The 23,863-nt window shown below is 45.0% G+C and overlaps 1 protein-coding gene across 2 annotated transcripts in view; it reads right to left on the reverse strand.

Moving 5' to 3' along the window:
• The window catches only part of slc44a5a (solute carrier family 44 member 5a), a 110,349-nt gene that overhangs the window by 2,276 nt on the left and 84,210 nt on the right, over positions 1-23,863 (reverse strand). Inside the window, exons 4-21 of one of the 2 annotated variants that reach the window (XM_072668582.1) lie at positions 18,841-18,925; positions 14,086-14,170; positions 13,546-13,674; positions 10,733-10,793; positions 9,743-9,866; positions 8,879-8,962; positions 8,154-8,266; positions 7,316-7,447; positions 6,271-6,370; positions 6,078-6,170; positions 5,744-5,831; positions 5,333-5,595; positions 2,966-3,060; positions 2,635-2,738; positions 1,951-2,024; positions 1,790-1,860; positions 922-1,010; positions 753-837 (exon numbers count right to left, since the gene is read on the reverse strand). In XM_072668582.1, the coding sequence (XP_072524683.1) occupies positions 753-837; positions 922-1,010; positions 1,790-1,860; positions 1,951-2,024; positions 2,635-2,738; positions 2,966-3,060; positions 5,333-5,595; positions 5,744-5,831; positions 6,078-6,170; positions 6,271-6,370; positions 7,316-7,447; positions 8,154-8,266; positions 8,879-8,962; positions 9,743-9,866; positions 10,733-10,793; positions 13,546-13,674; positions 14,086-14,170; positions 18,841-18,925 (1,875 nt within the window). Of the gene's footprint in view, positions 1-752; positions 838-921; positions 1,011-1,789; positions 1,861-1,950; positions 2,025-2,634; positions 2,739-2,965; positions 3,061-5,332; positions 5,596-5,743; positions 5,832-6,077; positions 6,171-6,270; positions 6,371-7,315; positions 7,448-8,153; positions 8,267-8,878; positions 8,963-9,742; positions 9,867-10,732; positions 10,794-13,545; positions 13,675-14,085; positions 14,171-18,840; positions 18,926-23,863 lie in introns of those variants that run through there. The other variant, XM_072668583.1, reaches the window with a different exon arrangement.

The raw sequence follows: 23,863 nt of genomic DNA on the forward strand, positions 1-23,863 counted from the left end.
TCTCTATCTTCCTAATTCAAAAAAATAAAATAAAAATAAATAAATAAATAAAAATTTTTGTCAATTTAATAAAAAGTATTTATTTCCTATCCTAATAATCCTAATTTCCTATCCTACTAATTAATCATTTATTTTATCCTAATAATAAATAAATATATTTATTTATTAAATCAATAAAGAAATGATGGCATTCACACATAAAAATAAATATATAAAATATATAAATATATGAATTATATATAAAAACAAATGAACACACATATATGTTAATTTATTTTTATATAATTCATGTATGTCTAATATATATATTTTATATGTGAAGATACCATGATTTTATTTATAAAATCAATTAAATTGGAAAATATCCAAGGGGGTGAATACGTTTTTATAGACACTGTAAAATATAGAAGACACGTTTAGGACCACAGGTGGGTTTGATTGATTGATAAATAAATAAAAATCAATCAATCAATCAATCAATCAATCAACCGATCAATAAATCAATCAAATGCCTATATTTTTCTGTGTATTATTGGTAGGTTTCACACCAAACCCAGACTCTGAATGACTGTTTACAGCTTTTCTACAGAAATGTAGCAAAACTGGTGGATTTTCCCTTTTGCTCTTGATGAACTCATGAACATGAGCGCAACTCATTTATTGGTTTTGATCATTTTCTAACTCTAACCTGCCCTAACACCCAGTAACAGTACCGACCCGTTCGGGTGCAGTGGGAGGGAACAGGTACTCACAGAAGCAAAGGAACAGGGTGTCCACACACATTGCATAGACGCTGAAGAAGCCATGTGCGATTAAGTAGGACCCGAATACAACCGTCTGTCAAAGAGAGAAACGAGCAACAGTTACAATCAAGACCTGAAATGCCTCAAAGCAAAGCACGGAGGCATGCTAGCAGCTTACCAGCAGAGGCACCCAGTAGTTATTCAGCACTGGAACTTCTTCTTGAATGATGGGTATCTTGTGTGTGAAGAAAAAGAAGGCAATAACACCTGCAAAACAACTGATAGCTCACTCACAGGCTACAGAGGGCCCAGCACAGTGTGTCACTCCACTGCCTCCTTGTGGTGCATGTGGAGTAGTACAGTATATTCTGAATTCATGACGCTTAGAAATCCTATTTACTGACTGTGATAATGTACACTATATGTCCAAATGTTTGTGGACACCTCTTTTAACGATTGCATTCAGCTACATCAGCTACACAGATGGCTAGAGGAGCTACAGGGTTATGTATAAAGCCCCCCAGCATTGAGCTGTGGAGCAGTGGAAGAACTGTGCTCTCTGGAATGATGGTGGTTGGTGCTCCATCCAGTACTTTTGGGTTGGGATGAGTTGGGGATGATGATGGTGATGATGGGGTGGAGATCATCATCCAGCATCCTGACCTCACTGACTCTAGCTCTTGTCGCTGAATGCAATCAAACCCTCACAGCAATGCTCTTCCTCCAAAATCTAGTAGAAAGCCTTCTTCTTCCCTGGACAGTAGAGACAGTTACTCCAACAGAAGCAGGAGAATGTCTCCTTAATGCCTTTGATCATTTCTAAAGAAAAGAGCAGGCGTCCCAATACTTTTGTCCATATAGTGTATCAAACTCTCAGTTCTCATTATCCTTGTCTAATTTCATGTAATCTTAATTTCTTCTTATCCATTTGTCCTGGTCAGGGTCATGGTGGGTTCAGAGCCTACCCAGGGCATCTTCTACATCCCCAACTTCTAAACTTCTAAACTTCTAAACACCACAAATCCAACAAATACCGAAAGACTTACCCACACTTCCCGCCACCAAGAGCTTCCCTAAGAAGAGCAGAAAGTCTGTAACCTTGTCCAACACTGCCACCCTGTGGTGAAAAATAGGAGCTGTGAGGAGGCTGCAGCCAATCAGCAGATATTCACCAGCAAAGAGGCCCAATTCAAACACCAGCACTCACCTCACTACGTTCCTCATCAGCAGAAAGAACGCCTCCCGGGCTGATGTGCAGAAATTCCTCCCATAGATGGCAATCTGGAAAGAGACCATGTGAAAATGCTGGGTGAGCGCACATCTAGAAGCTTGGTCTGCTGAACATAGTCCTTTAACAAACCCAGATCTGCTCCATCAGCCCAGATGTGTCTGACGTCTGCTTACACTATCCGTCCAAATATTTGTGGACACCCCTTCTAATGAATGCATTCAGCTATTCATTTAAGATGCACCCAGGACTCCCTGGAGGATGGGCTAGTAGAGGGGTGTGTATAAAGCCCCCCCCAGCAGCATTGAGCTGTGGAGCAGTGGAAGAACTGTGTTCTCTAGAATAATGGCTGGTGGAGCCCCATCCAGTACTTTTGGGTTGGGAGGAGTTGAGGATGATGAGGTGGGGTGGTGGTGATCAACATCCAACATCCTGACCTCACTGACAATGCTCTTGTTGCTGAATGCAATCAAATCCTCACAGCAGTGCTCCTCCAAAATCTAGGAGAAGTAAAGCCTTCTTCTCTGGACAGTGGAGATGGTTACTCCAACAAAAGCAGGTTAGACTCTATTTAATGCCCTTGATTTCAGAAGATACAATGAAAGAGCAGGTGTCCCAATACTTTAGTCCATTTGGTGAAGCTTGCATTGCTTGTTAACTTACCATGATGTAGGCGTTTCTGTTCATGAAGCGAATGAAACGCTCCAGACACCAGAAGCAGCATTTCAGACAGCAGAGCAGGAACCGAGCTACAGCGTTGTGAGCACCTGGACACACACACACACACACACACACACACACACACACACACACACACACACACACACACACACACACACAGTGCACAGTGCAGAGAACTGCAGTTGACTCTGAGATAATAACAGTGAACAGGGACTGAGGCCCTCTACAGGAAGCTGTGTTCAATAGAAATATGCGAGTGTCTCCGTGACCTCAGGTTCTGTTAGACATTCAGAGCTCCTCAAACATGATGTACCTTTGAGTTTGTGGTCCAGGTATTCAAGGACAATCCGGATAAGTTGGACAAAAGCTAAGATCAGAGAGCCAAAGGCAAGAGACCCCGTGTGATACCTGTAAATAAAACACACACATGCACAACTTACACTCTACGTCCAAATATTTGAATATTTGTGGATACCCCTTCTAATAAATGCATTCCGTTAGAGTTAGAGTTAGGGGTTAGGGTTAGGGTTAGAGTTAGGGTTAGGGTTAGCGTTAGAGGTTAGAGGTTAGGGTTGGGGTTAGAGTTAGGGTTTGGAGTTAGAGTTAGGGGTTAGGGTTAGAGTTAGGGTTAGGGTTAGCATTAGAGGTTAGAGGTTAGAGGTTAGGGTTGGGGTTAGAGTTAGGGTTAGGGTTAGAGGTTAGGGTTAGAGGTTAGGGTTGGGGTTAGAGTTAGGGTTAGCGTTAGAGGTTAGGGTTAGAGGTTAGGGTTGGGGTTAGAGTTAGGGGTTAGGGTTAGAGTTATGGTTTGGAGTTAGGGTTAGGGGTTAGGGTTAGCGTTAGAGGTTAGGGTTGGGGTTAGAGTTAGGGGTTAGGGTTAGGGTTAGTGTTAGAGGTTAGGGTTGGGGTTAGAGTTAGGGTTAGCGTTAGAGGTTAGGGTTAGAGGTTAGGGTTGGGGTTAGAGTTAGGGGTTAGGGTTAGAGTTATGGTTTGGAGTTAGGGTTAGGGGTTAGGGTTAGCGTTAGAGGTTAGGGTTGGGGTTAGAGTTAGGGGTTAGGGTTAGGGTTAGCGTTAGAGGTTAGGGTTGGGGTTAGAGTTATGGGTTAGGGTTGGGGTTAGAGTTAGGCTTTAGAGTTAGAGTTAGAGGTTAGTGTTAGGGTTGGGGTTGGGGTTAGAGTTAGTGTTAGGGTTAGAGTTAGAGTTAGGGTTAGGGGTAGGGTTGGGGTTTATAGTTAGTGTTAGGGTTTAGAGTTAGAGTTAGAGGTTAGTGTTAGGGTTGGGGTTGGGGTTAGAGTTAGTGTTAGGGTTAGAGTTAGAGTTAGGGTTAGGGGTAGGGTTGGGGTTTATAGTTAGTGTTAGGCTTTAGAGTTAGAGTTAGAGGTTAGTGTTAGGGTTGGGGTTGGGGTTAGAGTTAGTGTTAGGGTTAGAGTTAGAGTTAGGGTTAGGGGTAGGGTTGGGGTTTATAGTTAGTGTTAGGGTTTAGAGTTAGGGCGTAGTATTAGAGTTATGGGTTAGGGTTAGAGTTAGGGGTTGGGGTTAGAGTTAGGCTTTAGAGTTAGAGTTAGGGTTCAGGTTAGAGTTAGAGTTAGAGTTAGGGGTTGGGGTTAGAGTTAGTGTTAGGGTTAGAGTTAGAGTTAGTGTTAGTGTTAGGGTTGGGGTTGGGGTTAGAGTTAGAGTTAGTGTTAGTGTTAGGGTTGGGGTTGGGGTTAGAGTTAGAGTTAGAGTTAGTGTTAGGGTTAGAGTTAGAGTTAGGGTTGGGGTTTATAGTTAGTGTTAGGGTTTAGAGTTAGGGCGTAGCATTAGAGTTATGGGTTAGGGTTAGAGTTATGGTTTAGAGTCAGGGTTTGGAGTTAGGGTTAGGGGTTGGGGTTAGAGTTAGGGGTTAGGGTTGGGGTTAGAGTTAGGCTTTAGAGTTAGAGGTTAGGGTTAGAGTTATGGTTTGGAGTTAGAGTTAGGGGTTAGGGTTAGAGTTAGAGGTTAGGGTTAGAGTTAGGGGTTAGGGTTAGAGTTAGAGGTTAGGGTTAGAGTTAGGGGTTAGGGTTAGGGGTAGGGTTGGGGTTTATAGTTAGTGTTAGGGTTTAGAGTTAGGGCGTAGTATTAGAGTTATGGGTTAGGATTAGAGTTATGGGTTAGGGTTAGGGTTAGGGGTTGGGGTTAGAGTTAGGCTTTAGAGTTAGAGTTAGGGTTCAGGTTAGAGTTAGAGTTAGAGTTAGTGTTAGGGTTGGGGTTGGGGTTAGAGTTAGTGTTAGGGTTCGAGTTAGAGTTAGTGTTAGGGTTAGGGTTAGGGTTGGGGTTTTTTAGTTAGTGTTAGGGTTTAGAGTTAGGGCGTAGCATTAGAGTTATGGGTTAGGGTTAGAGTTATGGTTTGGAGTTAGAGTTAGGGGTTAGGGTTATGGTTTAGAGTCAGGGTTTGGAGTTAGGGTTATGGTTTAGTCTAATTCTTTGGATTTAGAATTAGAGGTAGGGTTTGAGTTAGGGTTTAGAGTTATGGTTTGGAGTTAGGGTTAGAGTTAGGGTTTAGGGTTAGAGTTAGAGTTAGAGTTAGAGTTAGGGTTAAAGTTAGAGTTAGGGTTAGGGTTTAGGGGTTAGGGTTAGGGTTAGAGTTAGAGTTAGGATTAGGGTTAGGGTTTAGGGGTTAGGGTTAGGGTTAGGGTTAGGGTTAGGGTTAGGCTTGGCTCTGTACCGTATGGCCCGTGTGAAAGAAGAGAAGACGGGACAGGGCGGGATGTCCGCAGGTTTTCTTTTGGCCCAGTAGTACGAGGCGAAGGCCCCGGCGATGGTGCACTGTCCCAGAGCGATGGTGAAGTTCACCAGCCAGAGGAAGACCAGCAGGTTACTGAGCTGCAGGATGAAGATGTAGCGGTGATACACACTCTCCCCGCCGTAAAACGCAAACAGACACTGAGCTCCAGGGCACTGCTTAGTGATATTCGTCATGTTGAAGGTCTGCCAGAGACAAGAGCGCACACACACACACACACACACACACACACAATCATGCATTCTGTTTATCACTAACATGCACAACATATAAAAATACTGTACACGGTGGCCTCTGAGACAGATTAGTGAGTTAGCAGAGCTCTGGACTCACCTCTGGACTGCAGGTGAGGTTGGTGTATTTGCAGTTGGGCTGCACTGACATTACTTTGTAGACGGCCTCACCAGAAGATGCCAGAAAGCTGCGTTGACTTTGAGTTAAGGTGCAAAGCTACTTCTGCTGACTCAGGAATGAATTTTTCACTGACCGAAGAGGAAGCTTAGGACGACCCTGGACAGTAGAGACAGTTACTCCAACAATAGCAGGATCAACTTATTTTAATACCCTTGAGTTCAGAAGAAATCATAAATGAGCAGGTGTCCAAATACGTCTGTCCGTCATATATAGATTATGCAGTGAACTCTGTCCTGGTCAGAGTGAAGGATACACCGCTGTAACGGCCCAGTAGGAGATGCAGATGACCAGCAGCACAAAGGTGATCACAGGATAGAACAGGGCTGACATGATGTAGCTGATGGCCCTAAACACACACACACACACACACACAAGCTGGAGGTTAGGAGAGGATACCAGTTAATGTGATAATTCGTAGTGAGAGAGAGACAGAGAGAGGGTCTTACTTGCTGCCCTCTTTGAGCAGGGCGATGGCGATGCGCACTCTGTTTCTTAGGAAGATCAGCATCAGAACTATGGAGGCTTCGGTCAAACCCAGACTGACCACTGAGAGATAACACACCGAACACACACAGAACAATCAGAGCTAGTTTATCCAGATTATTTTATTGTAAGCCACATTCATCTAATAATTAACTTAATTAAAGGGCCGATATGAAACATGACTTTGTGGACAAGTTCTATGTGAGTGAGGCTATGACAAGGGCCATGTTTTTTCTCCACTGTGAGAACATGAACGGGAGGAGGGAGGTGTGGCTGAAGGGAAGGGTACTCTAGGTGCTCTAGTGCAACATCTAATGGCAGAGAGGATCATGTACAGACCCTTTAAAGCTTAAATATTAAAAGAAATTACAGTTAGTGGAAATTAAGCTGTAAAACTGCCAGTTCGAACAATTCACCATGGTTGTGATGTCACAACCTTTCACACATTCACAGCCTACAGAGGCTTAGCCTTATTGTTTTTTACCCAGTAGGCATAATTAATTATAATTAAAGGTATTATTTTATTGTAAGCCACATTCGTCTAATAATTACCTTAATTAAAGGGCCGATATGAAACTCGACTTTGTTGACAAGTTGTATGTGAGTGAGGCTATGACAAGGGCCATGTTTTTTCTCCACTATGAGAACATGAACAGGAGGAGGGAGGTGTGGCTGAAGGGAAGGGTACTGTAGGTGCTCTAGTGCGCCATCTAATGGCAGAGAGGGTCATGTACAGAACCTTTAATGCCTTAATATTTCAATTTTTTATAGTTAAAATTAAGCCCCCCCCCCCCCCCCCCCAGTCCATATGGCCCATATGTGGAAACTAAGCTGTAAAACAACCTTTTAAGCCAATCGAATCAGAGCTCATTTACATACAGTATCTTACACTGCTTTTAAAGGTACAGTAAATAAACAGCCTGTTTAATGGTAAGGTAAGGTAATAATGAATTGATTAGGTTGAGGAGGACTACAGAAGGTCTACACTCTCCAGCTGATCAGACGTACAGAAGACCAGCCACGTCTGGCTCAGCTGCAGGTAGACATGGACGTCCGTCTGGAATCCGATGTCTGAGATCGTGACGTCTGCTCCAGGAGTTTCTCTCAGGAGGGTGAACTCCCAGTAACAGTGCCAGATTCCTGTTAACACACACATACACACACACACACACATTTCAACTGGAGGTTAAATTGTAGTAGTGTATGTATTTCTACACTATATGGAAACCAAGACGAATGGGACGTCCCATTCTAAACCCATAAGCATTATTAATAAGGAGCTGGTCCCCCTTCTTTGCTCTAAGCTCTACCAGCAGCAGCAGCAGGTCTGGAGCTCTGCTGCAGTTACTGAGTCAGTTGGAGGCTTTTCTGCACTCTGCTCTGAGCTCAGCACTCGGCCCTGACCCCGCTCTGTAACTTTACGTGGTCTGATAGACACTCGGTGGACACTGAGCTGCTCTCTGTGAGCTGTTCCTCCTAAACTCTTCCACTGTTCAATAATAACACCACTCACAGCTGATGGAGGAAGATCTAGGAGGGAGGAGATTTCACCAGCTGACTTGTTGTTGTTGGTGCAGCGGTGTTTCCTATTACATACAGAATCACGCTGGAGTTCAGTGAGCTCTTTAGAACCTCCCGTTCTTTCACTGATGTGTGGAAGAAAGGCCGACTGCAGGGCTAGGGGCTTGATTTTATATATAACGCCGGAATTCAGTGATTAAGCAGTTTGTCCCAATACTTTTGTCAATTTAGTGTTTCTCACTAAGATGTATTTTGTGCTAAAAGGCTAGGCTATGGTACTACAAGGCTGAGTGTATCTGTACAGCGTACACACACACACACTCACCATAGCCCACAAGCACGATGACAGCGATGATGATGAACCAGAGGAGGAAGCCGGCGGTGAAGCGCAGCAGCAGGATGAAGACCAAACTGACCACCAGTGCTATAATCAATCCTCTGCAAGCACACACACACATGACACCATTATTATAGCAATTTTACATTAAAGCGATAATATTTTAGAATGTTATGATCAGCCATAACATTAGCACCACCCGCCTAATACTGAGAAGGTCCCCCATTGTGCTGCCACAGCAGATTGGACCATTTGAGTCATGGACTTGGGCCTCAGTGAGCCTTGGGTGTCCATGACCCTATTGCCGGTTCACCGGCTGTCCTTCCTTGGACCAGTGCATCCCGGGAACACCCCACAAGACCTGCCTGATGTTTTGGAGATGTTCTGACCCATTCTGACTCGTCTAGAACATTAGTGTTTGGTTGTTCTCATAGTGTCTCAGATTCTTACGCTTGTCCAATTTTCCTGCTTCAGCACCTTTCCATCACCTTCAAGAACTGACTGGCTGTTCACTCGCTGCCTAATATGAAGATCCACCCCTTGACAGACAGGAGCCACTGGAACCAGATCTGGAATCAGTGTTATTCACTTCATTGGTACTAATGTTATGGCTGATTTGTGTATAATATAAATATATGGGGGAATGGTGAGCTCTGCATTCTCGTCTGTGTTAAAATGAACATCTATGAAGAGACAGAAAGAGGCTCTCTTACATTACAATCCAATACCAGGAGTTGGCGTAGTCCTCCACGATTTTCATTCCCAGCTGTTTGGCGTCCAGTATGCCTGTTATACCACTGCAGGTGTGTGTGGGTGAGAGTGTGTGTGTGTGGGATAAAGAGAAAACAAGAAGACATCATATAAGTCAACTAACACACACACCGTCAGAATTGGTGGTGAATGGAACCAGTGGTGGAAATGCTACAATAGGTAGCTATCTAGTTAACTGGCCAAATTAGCTCCTCTAATTTGACAAAAGTATTGGGACATTCATTGTTTCTTCTGAAATCAAGGCTATTAAAAAGAGTTAATCCAGCTTTTGTTGAAGCAACTGTCTCTACTGTCCAGATTAGAAGGCTTTCTACTAGATTTTGGAGGAGGAGCATTGCTGTGAGGATTTGATTGCATTCAGCAGCAATAGCATTAGTTACGTGGATGATCACCACCTCACCTCACACTCAACTCCCTAGCTCATCCTAAAAGTACTGGATGGAGCTCCACCATCCATCATTCCAGAGAACACAGTTCTTCCACTGCTCCACAGCTCAATGCTGCTGGGGGGCTTTATACATACCCCTCTACTAGCCCATGCCTGGCATTAGGCGGCATGGTGCCAATAGGTTCATCTAGTTGATCTGCTCCAGAGAGGCAGTACTTCTGTGTCAGCAATTGGTGCAACCTAGTCTAGAATGGGTGTCCACAAACATTTGGACATATTGTGTAACTATCTAGGCCAATTACTGTGGAAGGGATGGACGAGGAGATGATCGGACGCCCTGTGTAGCACTAGTCCACTACTAGCCCAGCTATAGCGCCCTATTTCTCACTCTCCCGGTGGTCCACGCCCCCCAACTCACTTGGCTGCGTCTCTAAGCTCGGTCACACTCCGCGCCGTGTCCAGAGCGTCTTTGAAGGCAGTCTTATTGGCCACTGTCAGCGTCCCGTTTCTAGTGATAAAGTCCGGGAAGCAGCGCTGCAAAACTGAGGACAAAACAGAACCAAGAGAGAGCAGACATTAAAGCTCATGGGCTCCCCCTACAGTCGGGAGGTGGAATTTCTGCTGTGAGCCGCCTCTAAAGGACGGGCTTTACACATGCATTTCTGGACAAGCTGAGAGCTCAAGAAGCTTGATCTGAGGGTAGAGAAGCATGTGGGCCGAGGATGTAGAGTAATACTACAGGATTTTACACTAATATGACTCGGGTTACGAGCTTTGTCCTGCCCGCCCTGTGGTGCTATAGCAGCGTTCTGACCCGGATTGGGAATGACAGAGACGGCACTCTCCCTGTTCCAGTCAGTGGAGCATCAGCAGGATTGTGGAGCTGCTGTTTCAGGGTCATTACGTTGTGTAAGCACTGGATACCACCACACAACAACCCCCAACACCCATCTGAAGAACACTACAGGGGTGAGGCTTCATCCTGTGGTGGTTCCGTTCTGGTGTTTACATGTGAGAAGGTTCTGGAGAGTCCAGTGAGAGGCGCCGGCTAGAATCTATGGTCAGCTTCCTCTTGGGCTCGTAGCTGGAAGCGAACATGATGATGTTTTTTAGTCTCTGGATGCTTTGAGTTGTTTTTGGCAGCTGGTAAGAACATACAAACACACACACACACACACACACACACACACACACACACACACACACACACACTTCTTCCAGCAGAGCTAAAGTGCTCCTTTAGCAGAGGAGCAATGACTCAAAACCTGAATATATCAGACTGCAGTGGATGAATATTTACAGGCGAGGCAAAAACGCACACACACACACACACACACACACACACACACACACACACAGACAGACATACAGTATATACACAGTGTTTTTTTTTAGACGCTGCACTTACATGGTCTGCTGGGCACTATCATTGATGGACAGTCCTCGTCCCGCAGGACCTGTGCTACAGGCTGTAAGAAAAAGACAGCGAGAGAGAGAGAGAGAGAGAGAGAAAGAGAGAGAGAGAGAGAGAGAGAGAGAGAGAGAGAGAAAGAGAGAGAGAGATGTATTTTACCATGAATAAAAATTACATATAACATCATAAAGTTATATGTAAGTAAATAACAATGTAGTATATTATACATTATATTATTATAATATGATCCTATTACATATATATATATTATATACTATAATATATACTTATATACATTACATATTATATTATATAACATATACATATATATTACACTGTTATACTATAATATACTATACATTACATTATATGATACATCATGTAATTGTAATTATCACTATTGTATCTGTATATATTATGATATTTATTATTTAATATTACTATTGTTATTATTTCTATAATTATCAGTGTGTTGTTACTCTTACTGCTGTAATTACACACTACATTGTTAATTACCCAATCCCCGTTCATGTGAACTCCCCCTATCACTAACAATACCCGCTCTCGGAGGGAAGCACGGCTCCCCGGCTCCGACACAACAGTTAACGGACTGTCACCTGTGCCGACCAACATCACACTAGGAGAGACGTGGGCCAGTTGTGCTCTCTCTGATTCCGGCTGCTGATGGCATGCTGAGCAGCATGAGCTGGGATTCGAACCTGCGATCCTCAGATCATAGTGGCAGCGCCTTAGTCTAGTGGACCACTTGGAGGCCTGCCAGTGTTCATATAATACCATAGATGCAGTACCAGTCAAAAGTTTGGTCACACCTGGTTGAATGTCAGCTGGGTGACCATAGGGTGACCGTATCCACTGTAAGGAAACCATGACAGGATGGGTGGAGGTTGGTGGAGATGAATGGAGATGATTTGGTCATATATATATATATATATATTCTGGGCGTCTCAGAATATATCTCACAATGTCCCAGACGTTTGACAGGTCCTGCATATGTTGCCGAAGCAGCACACATCCTGTTTAGCCCTTAGTAGCTCATTCATCACACGTTGGTGCAGGATGGGATACATCTCAGTCTTCCTCGGACTGGAAAAAGCCATCATAACAACTCAGAGGAGCCGATCCATCACACGCAGTTTGAGCATATTTCTCTGTAATTGGCCCGACGGCGACAATAACCCTGAGACAACAGCGCTGTGAACTGAAGCTAAAAGCTAAAAACACCCAGAGGCGCTTCACCGTCAACCCCCCCCCCCCCCCCCCCTCCAAAAAAAACGTCTCTAACGTGGCGGTGTTAAAAGCCCAGATGGTGACAGCAGGGTTCTTATTTCTATTACCTTGCCAAGACACAGTCTTCTCTCAGTCTTGTCTCTGGAGTAGAGAACAAAAGCAAGACAGCATAGCATGCTCTGAGACGCTGAGACACACTCGCTCAGCGATACACTCTTCAAAACACCAGCAAACTCCTCTCTGACTGCCTGGAGGAAACACAGCCTACTGTACCTTCTTTGAGGAGCACGGAAAGTTTTAGAGGCCCAAAAAAACAACAAAAGAGATGGATTTTGAAAGTTCTGGAAAGTTGCAGTGTTTTAGTCAACAAACTAAAGAGGAGAAGACTGATCATTGTTGAGTGCTTACTCTCTGGATTAGGAGATCAGTGGCTCTTCATTGGCTATTCTGGCCAGCTTCTACTGGAACCCAGTGTGGAGTGATTTAGGGTTGGGTGATGTTCCATTTTTGCAATCACTGGGCCTGTTCACCCCAGCCTTTTTGGTGACTGGATCACATTCAAATGACATACAAAGCCAGGTGTAAACACCCACAGGGCGCATTGGGCCTGTTTACACCTGCCAAACTGCTACAGCTCACAGTGAGAGCTAGCCAGGACAAAGTACAGCTTCCAAACATGGTGGAGGTAGTTTCACAAACTGCTACAGCTCACAGTGAGAGCTAGCCAGGCTAAAGTACAGCCTCCAAGCATGGTGGAGGTAGTTCCACACACTGTTACAGCTCACAGTGAGAGCTAGCCAGGCTAAAGTACAGCTTCCAAACATGGTGGAGGCAGTTTCACACATTGCTACAGCTCACAGTGAGAGCTAGCCAGGCTAAAGAACAGCCTCCAAACATGGTGGAGGCAGTTTCACACACTGTTACAGCTCACAGTGAGAGCTAGCCAAGCTAAAGTACAGCCTCCAAACATGGTGGAGGTAGTTTCACACACAAACATTTAGTTTGTATCCGGAGAGTATCTGGATCTACAAAATTTGGTCAAAGTAGATCCAGATCCTAATGCCAGGCATGGGCTAGAAGGGTATAAAGCCCCCCAGCATTGAGCGGTGGAGCAGTGGAGTAACTGTGCTCTATGAAATGATGGTGGTGGAGCTCCATCCAATACGTTCAGGATGAATTGGGGATGATGAGGTGGGGTGGGGATTGTCCAGCATCCTGACTTCACTAACTATTGCTCTTGTTGTTGAATGCAATCAAATCCTCACAGCAATGCTCCTCTAAAATCTAGTAGAAAGCCTTCTTCCCTGGACAGTAAAGACAGTTACTCCAACAAAAGCAGGAGAAACGCTTTGTAATACCCTTGATTTTAAAAGAAACGACCAACGAGCAGGTGTCCCAATACTTTTGTCTATTTAGCGCATGTGCAAAGAACTGAAAAAGGCGTTAATCACCGAATCTTGATGCAACATCAAGACAACACCGCTGGTCAGGAGTTGGGACCACTGGCATCACAGTGATAGTAGCGAATAGTGATAACTTCCCCAGCCTGCAGCGTTTACCTTCTTGGGGTTGTTGAAGCCTGGCTTGCAGAACTGCTTGTAGTATTCCCAGTGGCTTTTGTTGAACCTGTATTGGAGCTGCATGTCCGTGTAGGTGGCGAAGCGGTCCGGACACTTGGAAACGCACATCTGCAATTGAAATTGGAGGCAGGATGTAGGTTTTACAGAGTGGCCACTTTATTGGAAACCCCTGCCTTGTAGCTCCACTTCACTGGTTTACAGTTTAAGACTGTAGATCTTCTAGCGGTCAGTTTCTCACCACAGAGCTGCTCTTGTCTGGATATATTTGGGTGCTGGACACACTCCTAACCTAGCAGTTACACTGATGTGTGAGGACCTCAGCAAGGCCACTGTGCCTGAGAGCACCGCCACACAACCATGGACATGCGGTCAGTGGTGGTCCTCTACAGTGGGTTGAGAGCATGGACTACGGCCTGTAACTCCACACCTGTATAATGGCCTTCACAAGGCAGCTGTTTCCAATAAAGCGGCCGACGAGTGTAAGTATAAGGTAAGTAGATTGTGTGAAGTGTGTGTTACCTGAGTCGTGGGACACTGGAGGTTTATGAGAACTGCAGGGCTGGCACATTTCAGTATGTTGAAGTAGAACAGTATGGTTTTCCTCCTGTGGAGACAAAACACTGCAGATCAGCAGATTTGCATGATGCTATTAAGGAAACATCAGGGCCTACGGTTGGTCCAAATCAGGGTCCTGGAGGACGTAACACTATGCACACACTACAGACCCTAGTGGTTTGGCCACTCTAGCAGATCTGAGTCAGCTTACAGGCTAAAGAAGTTGCTCATTAGCTGAATCGGGTGTTTTTTTCGACCGGGAACCTCACTGAAGAGGGCCATCCTGGAGTAGAGCTGGAGGACGCTAATTAAGCATGAAGGTCACCAAGGGACTGTACCAACATTAAAGCGAGGGGTCAATCAATTTACCCTCACCCTTAGCCCAAATGTAGTCGATCATCCAAGGCAAGGCATGTAATGTACACTGTGTGAAAAAGTAAAAGTAATTGGACACTTGCTCATTCATTTTTTCTGAAATGAAGGGTATTAAAAAGAGTTGATCCTGCTTATGTTGGAGGAACTATCTCTACTGTCCAGGAAAGAAGACTCTCTACTAGATTGTGGAGGAGCCTTGCTGTGAGGATTTGATTGCATTCAGCAACAAGAGCGTTGAGGAGGTCAGGATTTTGAATGATCGCCACCCCACCTCATCATGAGGTAGTTTCACACACTGCTACAGCTAACAGTGAGAGCTAGCCAGACTAAAGTACAACTTCCAAACATGGTGGAGGTAGTTTCACACACTGTTACAGCTAACAGTGAGAGCTAGCCAGGTTAAAGTACAGCCTCTATACATGGTGGAGGTAGTTTCACACTGTTACAGCTCATAGTGAGAGCTAGCCAGGCAAAAGTACAGCTTTCGACATGGTGGAGGTAGTTACACACACTGCTACAGCTCACAGTGAGAGCTAGCCAGGCTAAAGTACAACTTCCAAACATGGTGGAGGCAGTTTCACACACTGTTACAGCTCACAGTGAGAGCTAGCCAGGCTAAAGTACAGCTTTCGACATGGTGGAGGTAGTTACACACACTGCTACAGCTCACAGTGAGAGCTAGCCAGGCTAAAGTACAGCTTCCAAACATGGTGGAGGTAGTTTCACACACTGCTACAGCTCACAGTGAGAGCTAGCCAGGCTAAAACACAGCTTCCAAACATGGTGAAGGTAGTTTCACACACTGCTACAGCTCACAGTGAGATATGGCCAGGCTAAAACACAGCTTCCAAACATGGTGGAGGTAGTTTCACACACTGCTACAGTGAGAGATGGCCAGGCTAAAACACAGCTTCCAAACATGGTGGAGGTAGTTTCACACACTGCTACAGCTCACAGTGAGAGCTAGCCAGGCTTTCTAGTCAGGCGTTTTCTCTGCTTATTGGTCAGACCTCTCTGGGGCGGGGCAAGAAAGTAAATACAGGAAGAAGTGCTCCAGAGTAGTGCACACTTCCGAGCAGTTTAACATGGAGAGACGGCAGAGATGACATCTGTTTATAACTGTAGTAATGTTAATTAGAATGAATTAAAGTTAATTATAATTAATGAAAGTAAATAACAAGGCCTGGGGGGTTATAATAATACATTCTAATAAAATAAAACAACAAACAAACAAAATATTTATAACAATGGACAACAAGGCAAAGAAAAACAGGACTGCACTGTCTTCTGTCTCCAGCAGGGGTCAGTAAAGTCATGCAGTGAATAAGGCCTATTTACACTAATGCAGTCTATAAAGGTTCCTCATTGGCGAAGGTCCTCTTTACAATGTCTGTGTGTACTGTATTGGGACACTGCGCTTACATTAAGGCCCAGTAATCAAGGTTATTTAATCAATTAAAATAATGACTGAATTAATCATAGATCAAAGAATAGCCTCAACACCGTAAGCTCGGCCATCTTTGATCGTCTAAATTTGACTATTTACCGCTATATATTTATACATTTATATATATATATATATATATATATATATATATATATATATATATGGACAGAGGGCTGAATTAAATGCACGTGTCACTATGTGACCTCTCTAAGCATAATCCTTTAAGCCTCAGAGAGTAACACATCCCCCAATTATGAACCGCATGGATCCAGCAGTCTCCAATCCGGCGCAGAGTAAACAGCTCTCCCTCCATGGCCGTGCATAACAAACACTCTTATCACCGTTCCCCAGCTCCGCTAATGAGCAACTTTTCATCCTCCCCAAGGTTACGTGCTGCCAATCACCTCCAGCTCCATAAAGAACGGCTCAAGACTCAGAAAAGTGCTTTATTACGTGGGGTGGTCTCTTTTTTTAGATGTTGAAGAACTTCATAATGAGAACTCACTATATTGTTGTGGTGGCAACTGTGTGGCCAGCGTCAAACTGATCAATGGTGGGATTCTGGTGAGATTAAATAACCCCCCCTCAATTCCTGAGCTTATTACATCATGCAAGGCTTATTATTCAGTAATAACACGGTAAACAATGATTACCAATGGCTTCTTCTGCCAATAGAATAGGAGCAGATGAGCAGGAACCTATTAGCACCATGCTGCCTAATGCTGGGTGTGGACTAGAGGGGTATAAAGCCCCCCAGCAGAGGCAGCAGATTGGGTATCAGCAATTTTAAGCTTGACCTAGTCCCGATCCTTTGTTTTTACCGCTGTGCTCTAGCAGAAACCCCTCTGGCAGCCTCCAGGCCCCATTAGCAGCGAGGAACCTTCTCAGAAGGTTACAGAACTGCTTAGAACCTGCAGTGTGGAACATGAGAACATCCTAGCTGCTTCTCCTCCAGACGTTTGTCTATTTGCTGCTGTTTTTGCAGCTGACAGTGACTTTCGGTTGGGTTTGAAGTGTTATTGGTGGGTTTTAATTACGGGTGTGGAAGAAATCGGAGCATTACTTCATGCTGTAGTGTTGTAACGATTGGGGCTTTGAGGCAGGACTTAACTGTGAAGTAGTTTTATTGGAGGCAATCCAATAGTCATAATCTATACAACAGGCACGGCTCGGTACACAGGCAGGCAGCAAATCTGCTGTACATCCCGAGAACTGCCATCTCCTTGGAGAACTCACTGGTCACTCCATCTACAGAAGCTCGAAGCCTTGGTGTAGTCATGGATGATCAGTTGTTGTTGCAAACTCGGTCATGCAGATTTTGCCTGTACAACATCCAGAGAAGTCGACCCTTCCTCTCTAGAGAGTCGCCCAGATGCTCAGACGTTCAGTCTCTCGTCACTTCAAAACTTGACTACTGCAGCTCTCTTCTGGCTGGTCTCCCTTTACGCACCATCAGACCCCTGCAACGTCTTCAATGTTTCTAAGTTTAGCCATGTTCAGCTCCTCCTCCTCTGCTGGTTTCTCTCTTCACTGGCTTCCTGTAGCTGCTGCCCAGGTCATCAGATTCAGACCCCTGATGCTGGCCTACAAAGCCAAGACTGGACCAGCCAGCCCCTCCACCAGTACTTGAGGCAACGGTCAAAAACTGATCTGCACCAAGAGCCCTTCCAGCTTCAAGTACGGCTCGGCTCAACCTGCCATCCTTTCAGATCCACGGAAGACGAGCGTCCAGACTTTTTACTGTCCTGCACCGAAGTGGTGGAACGAACTTCCCCTGGGTGTCCGAACAGCAGAGTCCAACACTCACTGTCTTCAAACCCAGACTGAAGGCCCTCCTCAGGTACTCAGGTGAAGAGAAGAGTACTATGGTCTGCATATTGACTTGTGTTTAGTAGAGTCTAAGATTAGAGGATTTCTGAATTTTATTCTATTGAAACTAGCTGAGGTCCTTCTTGAGTAAACAGTGAAGCTCTTTCGTAAGTTGCTCTGGAGAAGACGCCGTAAATGTAAACCACAGAGCAACAAATCTGGACCGTCAGGGGGCCCCGAGAACCACAGAGCTAGAGAGTGGTTTAGAAACTTGGTGTAAGTATCATACGTTTAGCTGAGATGAAGCTCCAAGGGTATATACAGAATATAGACTAAACAAGCCTACAGAGTAGCTCCAAGTGTTTACGTTAAGAGAAAGGCGGAGTCAGGGAAGTGCTGGGACTGGAAAGGCGGAGTCTATATGGAGTCTCCTCAGAGGTGGTTGGATGTTTTTTTTTTTTTGGGGGGGGAGGTAAATGTACCTTAGCTTCAGATCCCTACTGATCTGATCCATTGGATGATGACTGGGGTCAAGCCAGACATATCTATTTGATGGGGAGTGGGCTATTTTATATTTAAAGCCATTTAAATCCAGTTCTGATCATTTGTTTTTACCGCTGTGTTCTGGAAGAGTGCCCTCTGGTGTCCACTAAGCTCCATTACCATTAGTCAGCAGATAATATTAGCAATTTTTCATATTTAAAGATCACAAATTGGTCCATTCATCATGACTATCTATATAGTCTATATCATCTATTTCTGAAAATGATTGGAAATAATAAGCTAGTCAAATCCAACTGAATCCAAATAAATAAATAAATAAATAATAATGATGTCACAACAGACTACCAGCCAATCAGCTGCTGTTCCTATGCGGGGGATGCAGCTAGTCTACACTGGCTGTTGTTGTTGTTTACAGGATCTCTGTAACTGATCTAATGTATTTAGTGTTCTATACCTATTGGCCATACACATCACACAGCAAGAAAAGAGTATCATGACATAATTTATAATAATAAAAATAACATACTGTCAGGCTACCCACTCCTGCGCGTCTGTGATTGGCTAAAAGAGTAGCTGGTACTCACGCATTGGGCGTTCCTTTCTGTCCACAGAACTGGCCCAAGCTGTCAGTGGGGTAGATCACCTTCCTCGGGTCTCCGTGAATCCAGGCTGCGAACAGTCAAAACAGAGAGAGTCAGTAAAACGTAGGTAAAAATAAAGATCCGCTATGTGTCCAAAAGTTTGTGGACACCTTATCTAATATAAGCATTCAGCAACTTTAAGCTGCACCCATTGTGCAAATAGCAGATAAACTAGAGTAACCTCTTGGCACCATGCTGCCTGATGTCAGGTGTGGGCTAGTAGAGGGGTATAAAGCCCCCCAGCAGATTTGAGCTGTGAAGCAGTGGAGGAACAGTGTTCTCTGGAATAATGGATGGTGGTGGAGCTCCATCCAGTACTTTTGGGATAAGTTGGGGTGATCATCATCCAACATCCTGGCCTGACTAGCAATCAAATCGCTGAATGCAATCAAATCCTCACAGCAAGGCTTCTTCAAAATCTAGTAGAAAGCCTTGTTCTCTGGACAGTAGAGATAGTTACTCCATCAAAAGCAGGAATCAGCTATTTTTTAAACCCTCGATTTCAGAAGACACAACGAATAAGCAGGTGTCCCAATACTTTCGTCCATTTATAGCGAACATGTCTGAGAAGTGACTCAAGTGGAAGTTGAGTCAGAAAAATGCTCAAGTAGAAGTTTTAAGATGATTGATATTACTGAGTGTACTGAGGCCTCGAAACAGGATAAATACTTAATTAGGAGCATGACCTTCCTGAAGAACAGTCTCCGCCCAGAGGAAAGACAGCAAGATAGATAAGTAAATAAATAAATAAATAAAAACAAAAAACAAAAACAAAAAAAAATAGAAAAGTTCTTTTTAAACAATTTTTTTTTCCCAATTTTACCAAACCCACTCTTTATTACTCTCCCCCATCCCATGTAAGGCTCCCGACACTGGGGTGGGGTGGGGTGGTGGGTTAGTGCTGACACATGCCCCGTCCGAGACATGTACAACAACCAGCCACCGCCTCTTCATGGCCTCTTCATGACCTGCTGCAGATGCAACGTCACTGGACAACCAACCAATGTGCCCTCACACTGACGTGATGTGGGAAGATAGCAAGGCCTGGAGACAGCGAGGCCTACTGTGCTCTCTCAGGCTACGGCTGCTGATGGCAGGCAGCGTGACACGGGATTGGAACCAGCGACCCTCGGGTCATAAATAAGACCTTCCCTTAATTTCAGTCAGTTCAGGGTCTATCACAAGGGAGTGAGGCTTTAGCTATTTCCTCATGTTGCTGAAATTCCAACGCCAAACAAATTTGGCTTCTTCCATCAACGTCTCTCTGTCATCTCTGGAAGCTGACTGAGGAGCTTCTACTCTCCTCACCGGATGATTAATATTAATTAAAAGGAAAGTCCTCTTCCTCCCACTCACAGATTTGCGGATTAAGGAAGTCCGGAGTGGCAAATGAGAAAATGGATAAATGAGCTGTATAATGAATCACCCCATATGGAGATTTCATCAAGCCTGGGACCCCAAAATGTTCAAAACGTAGATTCTGGAAAGACAGCTTGCTTCTTTAGAATATCCACTACTACTCTGCCCAATTAGCTAATATCCTTGGCTCCAAAGTAATACTCCTTCAGTTCAGGTATTAAAATGCATGAGAGCGGCGGCTCCAAGAGGTCCGGCGGACTAAGGCACTGCCACTACGAGAATCCCTGGTTCAAATCTTGTGTTATGCTGCCTGCCATCAGCAGCCGGAGCCTGAGAGAGCACAATAGGCCTCCCCCCCCCCCTTACTTCAGTGTGAGGCTGGCCCGGCACTTTCCTCTAAGCACACTGGTTGACTGATTGCATCGGAAGCAGGTAGAAAAGAGGCAGTGGCTGGATGCTCATGCTGGGTCGGAAGAGGTGTGTATCAATCAGTGATGGGGAGAGTATTGACGAGTGGGTTGGCTAATTGGCTAATCTAAAATTGGGGAGGAAAATTGGGTAAATAATCTTTTAAAAATCGTAAAGAAAGAGAGCAATCAGACAAAACCTGGAAAGACGGCGGTAGGAAAGGGAGGAGAGTCGTTCTCTGAGGTGTGGGCGACGGCAGAAAGAGGACACGGGAGTGATCAATGGAGCATCTTTTTTTATCTGAGGATAATTACACCCATCCCGCTGAGAGGAGGAACTATTGATTTCCTCTCTATGTCCCCATCTTTATTAATGAAGTCACCACATACAAACAAGTGACAGAGCTCTGCTTGTCTCTAAATTCTGTTTCGTGAAGCTCTGCTCTGGTAAACAATCTGCCAGCATGATTGCCTTTTGTATGGATGGGACGTTTCCTCCTAGACCCCTTCTGTGTTAGTCAGTGATTGTGATGTTCTCAGCAGAGCGCAACAACCGGCCAGAGATTGACACGGACCTTCTGGACCACTCAGTTATTTTAACCCCTAAAATAACACTAAGTACACTAAACACTCACCGTATCTCCTAAATTCAACAAAATCCAACCCCAACAACCCATCTCTACTCTAACACTGCTTTTAAATCCTGCCCTTTTCCAACAGCCTGAAGGTTGCCATGGTTACCGCATCACTGGAATAACCGTGGCGTTCCTCTCCTAGTGTGTGGCGATGGTTTTAGCTACTATTGTACCCTAGAAAGTGTTACGAACACTCGCCGATCTGACGTTAAACCTCAGCCCACTTGTTAACTTGTAATCCCGACACTGGGAGGGTGGGGACTGATCCGCCCCTCCTCCAACACGTGTGCGACCGCCCCCTGTCGACCTGCTGCCGGGGCAACCAATACACTCACAGTAAAGCATCATGTGTCCAGCTCTGATGCATCAGCTAGCAAATATGTACTTTCTGCCCTTTTTCCAGCTGTCTGAAGGTTGCCATGGTTACCGCATCACTGGAATAACCGTGGCGTTCCTCTCCTAGTGTGTGGCGATGGGCTTAGCTACTATAGTACCCTAGAAAGTGTTACGAAACCTCGCAGATAAGCTGTTAAAACCCAGCTCACTCGTTAGTCCTCTCTCCCTATCACATGTAATACCGACACTGGGAGGGTGGGGACTGATCCGCCCCTCCTCCAACACGTGTGCGACCGCCCCCTGTCGACCTGCTGCTGGGGCAACCAATACACTCACAGTAAAGCATCATGTGTCCAGCTCTGATGCATCAGCTAGCAAATATGTACTTTCTGCCTTTTTTCCAGCCGTCTGAAGGTTGCCTTGGTTACCGCATCACTGGTATAACCGTGATGCTCCTCTCCAATGCGAAGGTTTTAGCTACTATAGTACCCTAGAAATAATACTGCGTAGTTCCCCCTCGTACCACCAAAACAGATCTGACCAATCGAGGCATGGACTCCACAAGACCTCAGAAGTCGTCCTGGATCGGGCATGAAGACCAACATTAGAGGTAGATCCTTTAGGAAGTCCTGTTAGGAAGTTGTGAGGTGGGGCCTTCATGCTCATCAGCGAGCCTTGGGAACCCATGACCTTGGTTGTCCCTCCTTGGACCATTTTTGGTAGGTACTGACCACTGCATTCCTGATCATCTTCTGAAATCAAGGGTATTAAATAGAGCTGATCCTGCTTTTGTTGGAGTAGCTGTCTCTACTGTCCAGGGAAGAAGGCCTTCTACTAGATTTTGGAGGAGCATTGCTGTGAGGATTTGATTGCACATAGTGAGAAAAGCGTTAAGGAGGTCTTTATGTTGGATGATTGATCACTACCCCACCTCATCCCCGACTCCCCAGCCCATCTCAACAGTATTGGACAAGCTGGGTTTGTCAATTTGCACATCTGTGTCAGCAGTGGGTGCACATTAGAAGTGGTGTCCTCAGACATCTGGACCCATTGGGAATGTTTTGCTTTGCTGCGTGGCCCCTGTGAGCTGCCGCAGTGCCGCAAACCAGCCAATAAAAGCAGAGCTCATCATTTCTTGCTCACGAGTTCTTGATAAAAACAAAAACATTGTGTCATTCTGAGGAAAAAGTAACAGGGTGGTAAACAGGCTTGTAAAACTGTATTTGAGCATTTTGCACCCCAAACGAAGTCACACCCTCGCTATTAATACATCAAAAAACAGCTTAAAATACAGGTAAATGCATTCTGTGGCTCATTTAAAACTACTAAGCTTTAAAATGACCTATTCAGGGGGAAAAGCATAATATCGTGGCACCCTTTAAACCCTTTTTAGACCTGAAAAATGTCTGAAAATGAGTAAAACACCCAGGAGAGAGAGACAGAGTGAGCAATTAGAGTAATGTCATGAGCAGACAGCACTAGAATGAGTGTCTCCACCACTGCCCCCCATCCTAACAGTACTGATCTCACTCAAATGTGCAGTGTATGCGGATTAGCTCTGGCGTTGTTGTTTACTTCAAGGCTGCGGATGATGCACGGTTTCGCTGTTCGGACCCCCAGTAGAAGAGGACGGCTGGGGTTTTCTTTGTGTCCGACTCACAAAGGCACGAGACAGTGTGTCTGGGGGATGATGTCATCGATGAGTTCATCATTTTGGAGGGGATTAAAGTGATGTGTGTGCATGCATGTGTGTGTGTAAGTGTGTGGGAGGTGTATGGGGTGGGTGGGGGATATGTCGGGTGACATCATTCCTAGCTGCCAGCCAGAGATATGGAAAAACTCCATCCCAGTCTCTGCACTCAAGCAGGGAATGAACTCATACTGGAGAATGAGCTTAGATCACCCTGTTACAAATAGGAGCTGATGATGGCTTTCTCACGATGCCGAATGCGCTGGGTGTAAAAAAACATGGTCCTGCTTTAGATTCCGAGCAGATAAGGGTGCTTGACTTTGAAGGGTGCTAAAAGAGCATGCAGTGTGTCGCCGGGATGATCGGGTGCGACGGCACGCCCGACAGGAAGGTTTCGTGGCCTTTGTTAAAAGTCATGTCACTGTGATATTAGCGTTTCTGCAGGTGTAGCCGGGCGTCCTGTGTTAAAGCATCAGTATAGAGGTTTTTTCTCAATCCCCTAAAATCTGATTCCTTAAATTCCTGGTTATCTGACAGTA

The sequence above is a fragment of the Salminus brasiliensis genome, chromosome 23 (assembly GCF_030463535.1).
Source record: "Salminus brasiliensis chromosome 23, fSalBra1.hap2, whole genome shotgun sequence".
In the NCBI taxonomy this organism is placed as follows: Eukaryota; Metazoa; Chordata; class Actinopteri; order Characiformes; family Bryconidae; genus Salminus; species Salminus brasiliensis.